This window comes from Populus alba, chromosome 19 (genome assembly GCF_005239225.2).
Source record: "Populus alba chromosome 19, ASM523922v2, whole genome shotgun sequence".
Taxonomy (NCBI): domain Eukaryota; kingdom Viridiplantae; phylum Streptophyta; class Magnoliopsida; order Malpighiales; family Salicaceae; genus Populus; species Populus alba.
The window spans coordinates 9,432,655-9,445,569 of record NC_133302.1 but is presented as its reverse complement, the minus strand read 5'-3'; the positions used below and the strand labels follow the sequence as shown (position 1 = coordinate 9,445,569).

At 29.8% G+C, this 12,915-nt stretch overlaps 2 protein-coding genes and 1 pseudogene across 3 annotated transcripts; 2 read left to right on the top strand and 1 right to left on the bottom strand.

Moving 5' to 3' along the window:
• Nucleotides 1-6,606: 6,606 nt before the first annotated feature.
• Nucleotides 6,607-9,238, top strand: LOC118056730 (early nodulin-93). Its single transcript, XM_035069047.2, has 4 exons — nt 6,607-6,876; nt 7,214-7,275; nt 8,406-8,481; nt 8,804-9,238. The coding sequence occupies exons 1-4, from the start codon at nt 6,717-6,719 to the stop codon at nt 8,887-8,889; spliced, it is 384 nt and encodes a 127-aa protein (XP_034924938.1). The 5' UTR covers nt 6,607-6,716; the 3' UTR covers nt 8,890-9,238.
• Nucleotides 9,239-9,377: 139 nt separating this feature from the next.
• LOC118056728 (NADPH-dependent aldehyde reductase-like protein, chloroplastic) lies at nt 9,378-10,575 on the top strand (annotated as a pseudogene).
• Nucleotides 10,516-11,728, bottom strand: LOC118056729 (NADPH-dependent aldehyde reductase-like protein, chloroplastic). 2 transcript variants are annotated; one of them, XM_035069046.1, is made up of 3 exons: nt 11,451-11,728; nt 11,284-11,420; nt 10,516-11,149 (listed from the first exon to the last, which is right to left on the bottom strand). In XM_035069046.1, exons 1-3 carry the CDS (start codon nt 11,670-11,672, stop codon nt 10,741-10,743), a joined length of 768 nt encoding a protein of 255 aa, XP_034924937.1. In that variant the 5' UTR covers nt 11,673-11,728; the 3' UTR covers nt 10,516-10,740. The 2 variants fall into 2 exon arrangements, with proteins under 2 accessions (XP_034924937.1, XP_034924936.1); XM_035069045.1 differs by having other exon boundaries at nt 11,284-11,727.
• Between the last annotated feature and the right edge of the window lie 1,187 nt (nt 11,729-12,915).

Below are 12,915 nucleotides of genomic sequence, written 5' to 3'. Positions count from 1 at the left end.
CATGTGATATTTTTATATAAATATTTTATGCAAGTGAATTCAAATATATATATCTTATGATAAATTACTATATATTAAACACTTTTGTATAGTTGTCAAGGATTAATAAGTATGTTTGTGAGTGTGATTCCGATTATTTTTTAAAGTTTTTTTTACTTAAAGATATATTAAAATAATATATATTTTTTTATTTTTAAAAAATTATTTTTGATATTAACGCATCAAAATATCTAAAAATATAAAAAAATAAAATAAAAATAATTTTTTTAAAAAAGTAATTTTAAAATATAAAAATAAATAAAGCCATTGTTTGCCTGTGGCTTAGTCTTTGCTGGAAACCGAATTTATTCCTTGTTGGTTGCTATATTATTTAGAGCAATTATAATTTTTCGTGCAAGTTAGGCTATATGATAAAATAAAGAAAAACAAATGAGAATGATTCTTTGTTAATTTTTTTTTTAAAAAATTTAATAGGAATTTTTGAAACCAAATTAAAAAAAGAGGTTTATTTATTTTAAGGTTAAGATTTTGATGATAATTATTTTTAACAAAAAAAAAAACTTTAATATAAAACATTAACTTGTTTTAAATAAATTTTGAGTAAATAAAAAATTAATCTTAAAAATATTTTTATTAGCATGTTTTATAAATTCAAAATCCCTCAATTTTAAGTTAAGAGATTATATAAAAAAATTATATAAATAATTTATATAGTAGAAAGTTAAAGAATAAAAAATTAGCTTATAAAACATTATAGTTTTAAATGAAAAGCCCAAGATCAAGAAGACTTTGGGCTCAAATGACACTTGCACTCACTATACTCAGCTCAGCACGAGAATGGGCTCCGGTCTTTGATCCCAAGGCCTAAGCTTGGATCTATACCCATGAATAAATAATTTGAATAATAAATAGTAATTTAATTTCAAAGAAAAAAATTGGTTTTTAAGGAAATAAACTGCCATGTTTTTTTAATTCTTTTTATGATGAGAATTATTATAATTCTGCATTAATTTCGATTTTCCGAAAAGTTAAAAATCAATCTTTTGCGTTCGTCTCCAATATTTTTTCAACTTGTCTTGCTTCTAATTTTGTTTAGGTTTAACTTTTTTATTTTTTTTATTTTAGAGTTTAGGTTGTTATATTTTATGGAGAGTTATTAAATATAATTATTATTTTTATCCATGAATTTTAAAAATATTGTTATTTAAAAAAAAACCGCATCTTGTTAATACTCTTAAGTCGTATTAAATATAATTATTTTTTTTTTATATTTTTATATTGTTTTAATACACTAACGTCCAAAATAATTTTTAAAAAATAATTAAAAAAATTATTATTTTTAATTACTTATATAGAAAAGTAATTTTATAGTGAAATTTTGCTACTAATTTACAATCACCCCTTTAAGATAATTACTTATATAGAAAAGTGATGATATCGTGATTTTATTATTTTGTTTTGGAAAATGTAGAATAACAAAAACACTTGCACATTTATCTATTATTTTTATTTTTCATATCATTTTTAAAATTTCTTAATAAAAAAGTTTCGAGCAATTTAAAATATTGGATTTACAATCATTTATTTAAATCTTAAAAGAGAAATGGAATTAAAATAAATAAATAAATAAATAAGAAATCTTCAAAATTTAAAAGATAAAAAATAATTTTCATTTAAAAGATAAAAAAAAAATATATAGATGAATTATAAAAACTCTTTAAAATTTAAATGCATAACAAAAAAAATAATTGTCATTTAAAAGATATTCTCTAAACAAAATGAAAGAGAAAATGAGTATTGTAACAGTCTCAATTTTTAAACTCAAATATATATTATATATATTCGTAGTTACTAATATTATATATATATATATATATATATATATATATATTCTTAAAATTTCGGCAGAGTTTCCTTTGTATTCTTTAGATACCAAGTTATCGACTCAATCATTTCTCAACCCTTGTAACATCAATCACAATATTCGTCCCATTATTTAGACTTCAAAAAAACTCAAGCATATTTCAATATTTCGATTTTATTTTCTATAAAACACTACAATAAAACTAATAAATTCTTAACATGCATCGTTTTTTTTTTTAATATTTTTGTTCAAATATATATATACAACCAACCATAATTCAACTTAATAATAATAACCTTATAAATTACAACATACACAAGATAATAAGTTAAACATTATAATTTTAGATATGGAAGCATATTACAACAAAATATTAGTTCTTCCAATTACATTAATTCACATAATAAAATTATTTATTCGAGCATATGCTTTTCAATTGAGGTGCGATGTACCTAAAAACATAATTGCATTAAACATGATTAAAACAATTGTACATTTCAATAAGTAACTAATTAAGGACTAATTATTTATATACATTAAGGTGATTTTCATATCATAGAATTAATTGTCTAATTTTCTTTTTGAAATTTCTAATTTCATAAATTCTCTTCTAGACATAGGGATAAATCTACTAAAATAAAAATATCAAGAGTATCTCCCACAACCCATCATATTTAACTTTAAAGTTTTATGATTTATTTTACATCGAGTGATTATCCTATTAATTTGAAAAATTAATTTTCTTAACATGGTCATTCTACCAGGCATAAATTTCAATAATTAGGAAATGATCTTCGAGGCTCGCCCATTCACCAGGGCATTATTCCAAGCAAACAGGAAAAATTTTTCAAGGCTTGCCCATTCACCAGGACATTATTTCTAGTAACTACCCATTCACCAGGGTATTATTTCCAGTAACCAGGAAATAATTTTTCAAGGCCTGCCCATTCACTAGGACATTATTTCCAGTAACCAACATTAATATTTATAATCTATAAAATTCCTTGTACAATAAAAAATATAAACTGATTAATTACTCAAAGGTGTTGAATACCTACCTGGTGTCTGTGTGTGTGAAGAGGTCCCTTGTTGATGATTAGGTCCTGCGGCCTCCTCTGCACCAACAAAAATTACTTTGTCATTGTTCATTCATTTGAACCGGTAAAATTCTAATACCCATGACATATTCTTTAATTAAATCCAATACCCTTAATTAAGTTTAATTGACTTTTAATTCAAGAGGGGATAAACCCCCCCTTTTTGAAACATTTTCTTATTGTTATTATTATTTTCCACAAAAATCTCTATTCAATTTAACCTATCAACATCAATTGTCTTAAATTTAGTAAGATTTCTCAATAATATTATTTAAACTCCATTCTCTAATTTTTCTTCTCTATTTAGCAAAAAACTCCTCAATAATATCATTTAAACTCCACTCTCTAATTTTCTTCTCCATTTAGCCAAAAACAACCTAGGGAAGGAAGTGAATATTTTTCTTTTTGCCTTGAAAAATTCCTACTCCATTCATATAACAACACTTGTAAAATTTCATCTTCCCATATTTTCCAAACAATTGTATTAAACCTCAAATCCCCTAAATTATTCCTCTCTTGGCCAAATATTCAATTAAAATGGGGAAAATTAATTTTTTTTTCTTTTATTTAAAATTAAACACTTACCCAATCATAATTCATGCTTTCTAACATGGTTCAAACATAATTTGCATTATTCCTATAAATTATAACATAAATCCACAACTTCACATAATCATCATTTTGCATAATCCTTCATCAAACATAAAATTAAAGGAATTAATCATTTAGAACATGTTATTTACCTCACTTTGATAAGGATTTAAGGAAAGAATGCAAGAAAAAACAAGTTTTCTTCTTCTCCCTCTTCAAACCCTAGCTTGAAATCCTTTCTTCAATGCACTCACCACCTTAAAATCAACCCTCTCTTAATGTTTAATTAAGTTAATCACTCTAATTACTCACTTTAATTAGTGAAATAAATGAGCATTTAAATAGAAAATCACACAATTCTTTCCCCTCTCTTTGTTTCAAGCTCACGGCTAAAAGAGGAAAAGATGAAGCATTTATAGTCTAATTTTTACCTATTTACACATTGGCCCTCATTTCTTCTTATTTCTATTTTTGTCTCTCAACTCTTCTTTTTACTTAATTCACACCATAACATCTTATATTTTATTCTATTGTAGCCAATTACAATACTTAAAATCTTTTTATTTAATTTATTTGATACTTTATTTATTTTACTCATATTATAATTTAACGGGTTTTCACAAGTATTAATCTAAATATAAAAAAAAAAAAAAATATTTAGAGAAAAAAACATATAAAAAAGCATTAATTTTACAAAAGAGTTAGAAAAAACACTTACAAAAAACAACGAAAAAAACAAAGGCTAGGCGCTATTGGGCCTGATCCATTTTGTTAGGGTACACACGACTGAGCCTTTATTTTCTTTGTTGCAACTAGAGCAAATGACATGTCCCCTATTGAAGCAAACGGAACGCCGACTGATTTACCTAGATTTTGGATATTGTGGTGGCTAGATTTATCAAAAAACTGGTTTTTTAACTCATTTTGATCAAAAACACCTTTGAAACTGTTATAACCCTATTTATGACCTCGAAAAAATAAAAAATCATCCCAAAAACCAAAATGAACCTGTAAAAAATCAAACTGAGCTAAAATCTATTTTTCATAAACTTTAAAGGTAAAAAGAAAAAAAAATCTAATATGAACTTCCTTAATCAAATGGAACCATTTGATACAAACATCGATCGTTTTGGTGGCATAAATCGATGTCAATGATATTTTTTTCTCTCTACTAATGGAATCTAGTGACCTCTCTATTTCTTTTCTCAACTATGAACTAAAAAATAACAAAAATAAACTTGTGTACCAAAATTGAACTTGAAAAAAAATTGAGGTACTGAAATCATATAATTTATGTTTTTTTAAAAGTTAGAGGATCAAAGTGTATTTTTCCTAAAACTTCTAGAATGCTACCTATGTTTGGTGTCTTTGTTATTTTGATCTCTATTCTTCCAACCCCACCATTGATTAAGAAATTAGAAGCAATTGACCTTGAATTATGATCAAATTATCTAAAATAAAATTTTGAGAACCAAAATGAATTGTTAAAAAATAATCAAGGTCATCCATAATAATTTGTATGTGCGTGAACAATGTTGATGTCTATAGTGAATATCCCACATGTTTTAATATTTAGTATAATTTAATTAATTTCCCATGATAGAAGAAAGAGATACAAAAAAGATAAAAAATGTATTTAATTGAATAGACAAGATATAAAATAAATGTGTGTTTTATAACAATTTTACAGTAGTTTCAAAATATGAAATACAAGGAAACATGTTTCATTTATTCTCATTGTCTCCATTTTTTTAGTCTCAGGGGCATAACCAAGTATGATTTAATTGTGATAAGTATAAACTAGTCAATAAAAAAATATCTAAAAAACCAATATATTAAATACATAAAAGCACTAGCAATTAGGTAGTGTTTAAATACTATCCCGGGACAGAAGAGACAGAAATAATGAAGATAAAGACGACAAGATAAGAAAAAAAACGAAAACAAAATTCAATGCGGTAGTGTTATATAAGATAAAGTGACTATTTTTATATCATATTTGGTTATGGTGGATAAGATATATATATATATATATTTTTTTTGCTTTTATATATTATTGTCAAATAATATATATATATATATTACTTTAGTTTATATTGAGTGTTGAAATTAATTAATATTATAATAACCTTAGTTATAAAACCAGGACTAACTTGACGGGTTAACTCGAGGCTTGAAGTGGTTCAAGTTTTAAAAAAAAAAACAAAGGAATGATTAACTTGACTAAACCTGGTAAAATATCTAAGTCATCACGGGTAAAAACCCCATTGATTTTTTTTAAAAATATTTTTGTTCAAAACAAGGTTGATTTGATTTTTTTGAGTTATCCAGGTTGACCCTCCTGACTCATGATATATACCTTGTCTTAGGTCGACTACCGAGTAAACCTGACTCGTGACTTGAGCCTCGACCAGTGACCCGAGTTTTTCCCTGGATCGAAACTCGAGCTGAGTTTTAAAACTACGATAATAATAATTTTTTATTTACATGTCTTAGTTGAATAATTTTAGAATTAAGATTTTTTACAGAGATATTTTAGGAATAAAAAGTAATAAATATTGTCCCTAGAGACATGTCTTATTTGTACCTTTTATTTTGAAAGTACATAAATTCAATCTAAAATTATTTCAGAGATATATTTATTTTTATATCTCTCTCTCGTCAATTAAAACACTTTTTGTTTCCAATATCTTCATCTTTTATGTCTCAAGACAGTAACCAAACGTTAGTTTAGTGAAATGTGTATTTGATATCGTGGGGCAAACTATTTTTTAAAATTATTTTTTATTTAAGAATATATTTAAATGATTTTTTTTAATTTTTAATATTAGTACATTAAAATTATTAAAAAAACACTAAAAAAATAAATTAATTTTTTTAAAGATAAACTTACTTTTAAAACGTATTTAAATCAGTTTCAAATGCAAAAACAATTCGGTGCTTAAAGTTATCTAATGATCTCACTTCATTGCAAAACATATGAGCCAGCCCCAATAATTTATTATTTTACATTTGTGGCTATAATTTCATAAAACGCCCGTTTTGACCGCGTTTTCAAACAGCGCTGCATGCGGCTAGACCACCGTTGGGGTTCTCTCATAAAACTCTATCAAGCACATTCACAAATCGAAATTGCGTTTGTCTTTGACTCTTGAATACAGAGAATGGGAATCCCATCTGAGCTAAGGCATTACTGGGCACAAAAAACTTTAGCCAATCAAAACCTTAATCATAATGGTTATGATATTAATAATCGTAGATCTTTGTTGATTGCTTCTCCAGCTGAAGAACAAAAGATTTTGCAAGCTAGACTTTGTACTCAAGGTTCTTATTCTTAGCTTTCTCTTTATACTTCTCATTTTTCCTTTTCTTCTTTTGCATGTATCTATTTTATTACTGTTTCTGGATCAGATTTAATAGTTCATTTGCATAAAGTACTCATCTTTATGTTTTTGTTAGATTTTATTTTCATCAATTCATCCCAATTCAGCAAAATTGATAAAAATCTGTTTTATTTATTTATTTTTATTATGGGTCAAATTAATAGAGTGCTTCCTAGCATAAATAGCCTTTTCTTTTTGTTAAATTTTGGAATCATCAATTCAATGGCCCAGTTCAGAGAAGATGATATATTGACTGGTTTTCTGGGTAATTTTTGCAGAGGGTGTACGTGCAGGAGTCAAAGCAGCTGTTATCACCTGCGTTGCCACTGCAGTGCCTACAGTATGTTGTGATCTTATGAACTCTTTGCTATTTCAATTTTTTTTCATGATAATGCGAGCCTGGGAGTCGATGATTGTTTAATTTCTGATGCTGTGTACGCTTGCTGATGTATTTTATGATTAGGATCTGTCAGTTTAGAAGCTTCAATTGCTGCGTTTGAGCTCTATATTTAACCACATGAGATTATCTCGCTGTAATTTGACATGTTAATAATTTTGGGAGGAATGGGAAATTTTCTGCCAGTAATGTTTTGCTTGATTTTATTTGCTTTTCAAGTGAATTTAGCTGCAAAAGATTTATCTAAAGCTCCTCTGGTGCTGGATTGTTAAGTATAGGTAAATAGATGAGCAAATTTTAATGGCTAAAGTTAAAAAGAAATTGGTGTATGCTCTGGAATCAAATTTAATATGAGGGATTAATTGTTTGTCGCAAATTGGAACATCTTACACTTTGATGGCCTGCATACAATGGCATTAATAGAACCTTTTAAACTATCCATGCCATGTAGCAGTCTGGGAAATATTGTCTAGGAAAAAAACTCAGCTTCAATCTGTGATGGATGGTCAAACTGAGTAGAATAAAGAATGATGTTGGTGATGGATAGCCTGTTGCCAAGACTAATAACCACTTGGAGATGGGCTTTCATGGAGTTTGAGTTTCCCAGTTCAAATGAGTCCCTTTGTCAGTTCTGTAATTTTATAGAAAGTAATGGCAAAAACTTGTGCAACTTGGTTTTAGCCTAGCTGACCAATAAATTATAATAAGGGATCTTGGACTTCAATTGAAAACTTCTGTCATCTTCTTTTAAGCCTCCTTTCATTATTGAAGCAATCTGACAGTTTAGGAAACTGTGTATTTGTGCTGTTTGATTGATAAGTTGTGGGTAACTCATTGTTAAGTAAAACATAGGGGAAAAAAAGGAGCCGATTGTGTGGGGACAAAATGTGGATTCAACTGTTGTAGAAAAAGAACACTGATGCATTCTTCTGTTTTCAATCAACATGGAAATAGGTGCATCCATATTTTTCTTTTCCCCTATTCACCAGTATAGCTTTGGTGCCATTTAAACTTGATACATTCTATTTGAAAAGGGCTGATTTATCATTATTGTGTTTCTTTTGAATCTCCAGCTAACTGCTGTTCGCGTGATTCCTTGGGCAAAGGCTAACCTCAACTACACTGCTCAGGCACTCATTATATCTGCTGGTATGATATTAATATCACTGGAAGTGTTTCTAACCTGTTTTTCTGTTCCATGTTTCACACATGGAAAGTTATTTTTTCCTTCTTTGCCTTTGATTTCGTTTTTTGTTTTGTTTTCTTTTTTTTTTTTTGGGGTGGGGGGGGGGGGGAGCTGTTATTTAGAGGAGCTTGCTCAAAATCCCTGAAAGATTTAAGAGCAATGAGGACTTCTGTCACATGAGTTACATCTTGCATGGTGCCAGTATATATTTATATTCATACATGAAGGTACCAACAAGCAGTTTATGGGAAATCTAATATCTTGATTTTTATGTGATTTCAACAGCATCAATTGCTGCATACTTCATCACTGTTGACAAAACTATCTTGGAGTGTGCAAGAAGAAATGCTCATTACAATAAAAGAGATTGAGAGGATGTTACGAAGTGCAGTTTTATGATGAAATCATGTCTCCAACACCAAAAACATATTGCTGTCTGTTGTGCTAGAGGTCTTGCATTTCGACAGTAAGAGCATTGTTGGGCATTGATATTTTACTTTTGGTCCCTCTCACCAAGAGAAGATAAGATGAGTGGACTTTTTAGCATATTTCAGTGAGGATTTCTTTTGTGACAATGTTGCTTTATCTTATTAAGAATTGCATAAAGTTTGATGCCATCTCTATGTTATCAGGTGGTGGCACTTGTTTATAGTGTTTTGTTGCAACCTTTTCTATTTGTGTTTTTAGAAATAAAATGCACTAAAGAAGTTTCCGCTGGAATTTGATTCCATTGCCAATGAAGCAAGGCAAATGGAAGAAATTAGTGGGTACTCATCCATCCATCTTGGTGTTCTGTTGAAAGGAACACTTAAATTTCAAATCTGAGAGTAAAAAGTGTAGCTTTTATTTATCAATTAGCTTTTATCCTTTTGAATTGTCAAAAAAATAGTTGCCTTCCAAGAGAAGAGACAATGACATCCTGGATGATATCAAGATTTTTATTGGTGAGAGGAAACGGTCCATATATTCACTGGCGTTTTGGACTCTCAAATGTGTGATTTTTCATGGATACTATATGAACAAAACATACTAGACCTTTGAAACACAGCTTGTTTGCATGATGGCTGCCACCACCACAACGCCCGCAACACTGCAAGACCGAGTAGCCATAGTCACAGGGTCTTCCTGTGGCATCGGCAAAGCAATAGCCATCAACTTAGCCTCACTTGGTGCAAAACTTGTCATCAATTACACTTCTAACAAGGAGCAAGCTGAGCTGATGTATCTGAGCCCGTGCATGTGAAGTTATTGTTTGATGAGGCAGAAAGAGTGTTTGGACACAGGTTCATGTCTTTGTTAATTCAGCTTCCATTGCTGATTCCAAGTATCATACCATCGCTAACACTTCTGTGGAGGATTTTGATCGTATTTTCAGGTTCTTTAATAGGTAACTTGGTTAATAAAACTTGTTTAGTGAATTTAATATGTCGCATAATCCAGTTTGTGTGCTTTTGTTTCAGTGTCAATTGCAGAGGAACATTCTCATGTTGCAAAGAGACCGCAAACCAGGTAAAACTAGGAGGTGGGGTAGAATTATATTGCTGTCAAGCTCATTGGTGGGTTTATTGAAGCCAAATATAGCAACATATACAGAGCATCAAAGGCAGCAATTGAGACAAAGACAAAAATATTCGCCAAGGAACTCAAAGGGACTGGTATCACCGCAAACTGTGTTGCGCCAGGGCCAACTGCAACAGACATGTTCTTAACTGGGACCAGTGAGGAACTTATTAAAAGAGTGATCGAGGAGTGCCCATGGGAGGCTTGCGAGGATGTGGCTCCTCTTGTCGGGTTCTTGGCTAGTGATGCTAGTGAGTGGATCAATGGACGGTTAGTGGTATTAATGGTGGCATTGTCTAGAGTTTGGCTTGTGCAATACTTTGAAATTTGTATCCTCTATATCAATGCGACTTATCTTCCCTGTAATTTGATTATTACTCTTGTAGAGTTATACTTGCCCTCACAATTCTACTCTTTTTTGCAAAGTGAAAATGTGGTGACAAGCAATAAACTGCTGATAGATAAATGCTGAAAATTTCAAGAAAAACTCTCCTCCTCCTCCCCCTCCTCCTCTAGTACAAATCAATATGGTTCATGAAGAACAATAGTTTACAAACTTACCACGGATCTTGTCTCAAAATATACCACATAACTATTAGAGAATTCAGCTTCGGAAAAGAAAATGATTATTTTGAACGGCTAAGTTGCAGTAAAAACCATTCTTAATCATGGCCACCATTGACACGAATAACTTGTCCATTTATCCATTTACCAGCATCACTAGCCAAGAACCCAACAAGAGGAGCTACATCCTTGGTCTCGCCAAGCCTCCCATGCGGGCACGCCTCAATCACTCTCTTCACAAGCTCCTCACTCCTACCGACGAAGAACATGTCAGTGGCAATTGGCCCTGGTGCCACACAATTTGCAGTAATACCAGTCCCTTTGAGCTCCTTCGCTAGTATTTTTGTCATTGTCTCCACTGCTGCTTTTGATGACGTGTATGTTGCTGAATTTGGCCTCAATGCACCCACGGATGAGCTCGATAACAATATGATTCTACCCCCACCACCCTGTTTAATTCTCTTTGCTGCCTCTTTGCAGCATAAGAACGTGCCTCTGCAATTGACACTGAAACAAAAACATACAATTTTAAACACAAGATAGAACAAAGTTAGAGGTTTTTATATCAAGAAAACCAGGAAAAAGAAGAAGAAGAAGCGGAAAACACCAATTTCATGACCCAATTAAATCAGAAAAGGCACCTGAAAAGACGATCAAAATCCTCTACTAAAGTGTTGGCAATTGTAGGGTACTTAGTGTTAGCAATAGCAGCTGAATTGACCAAGACGTGAACCTGTGATCCAAACACTCTTTCAGCCTCATCAAACAATAACTTAACCTGGGCAGGCACAGAAATGTCAGCTTGAACCACTGTAGCATGTGGGGTATTCTCAGAACAGCAAGAGTTGATCTCTTCAGCTACAAGATCAGCTTGGTCCTTGTTAGAAGCGTAATTGATGACAAGTTTTGCACCTAATGAGGCCAAGTGGATGGCTATGGCTTTACCAATACCTCGGGATGAGCCTGTCACTATGGCTACTCGATCCTGAAGTGGGAGAGATGATGGGTTCACCGGGTCTGTTGTTGCCATTTGTAGGGTGGAAAGGATTGGTGAATAACAACTACGGTAATTTATGGCTGAGAGTTATGAAATGAGCAGCAATCACATGTGTAATCGAAGCCTTGATTACATAATGTCGGTGTATTTTTATTTTTGAAAATTATTTTTTAATTTTTTTTTATATTTATTTGTTATTAAAAAAATTGGTTAATGAGAAACACTTTTCAGTTAAATGAAAATTTAGCTTGGTTTTTCAGAAAAAGTGTTTTCATGAAAAATTTAGGTAGAAAAAATATTTTTTGGAAGTTGTGAAAAATTTAAAAATATCATATTATTTGCTGATTATATCAAATTTGATCCTCAAATTTTTGATTGCTATATATATATTATGTTTTAAAAAAATATTTATTTTTTCAATTTCATCTCTTAAAATTTAATTTTTATATTAACTTTGATCCTCATTTTTATAATTATTATTTGCTTTTTCCCTTATCATTTTTTTATTGAAACTTTTTCTCTATCAAATTTAATCCTTATTTTTTTATTGTTACTTATTTTATTTGAAATAATTTATGAAATGTTAAATTTTATTATTTTAATTTCTTCATCTTTTTTTTTTATTTTTTAGATTTGATCTCTATTATTTTGATTATTATTTATTTTATTTGAGATAATTTATGAAATTATATATTTTTTTTCAATTTCATTCTCATTCAACTTTTTAATTTGTAAGATTTGCTCCTCACTATTTTAATAAACTTGAGAAAAATAAAACATTAATAAGTTATTTTCTAGCTCATTTTCCATGACATAACCAAATACTGGAAAGTGTTTTTCCAACTTATTTTCATTACATTACCAAACATCAGAAAATAATTCATTTTCTTGGAATTCACTTTTAAAAAAAAAAACTACTTTCCAGCAAACAAACGGGGCCTAAGAAAATTCATAAAGCAACATGGTTTATAAAATATATAAAATATTTGGAGATGCAACGTAGTTACATGAGTTCCATATGACAATTACAATAGGCTGACTCATAAATATAATTTATCACTTTTATTTTATATATTTTTATTTACAACATGCAAGTTGTAAATAATATTTACAATTTCATTTAAAATTTATATTCATATATTTGTTTTCTCCCCACTCTCTTTCCCCATAGCTAACCTGCCCTCGCTTCTCACCACCATCAATAACCTCTCTCTCTCTCTCTCTCCTCCACCGTTAAAAACAACAACAACAACATGAGATCACTTATCTCTCTAGC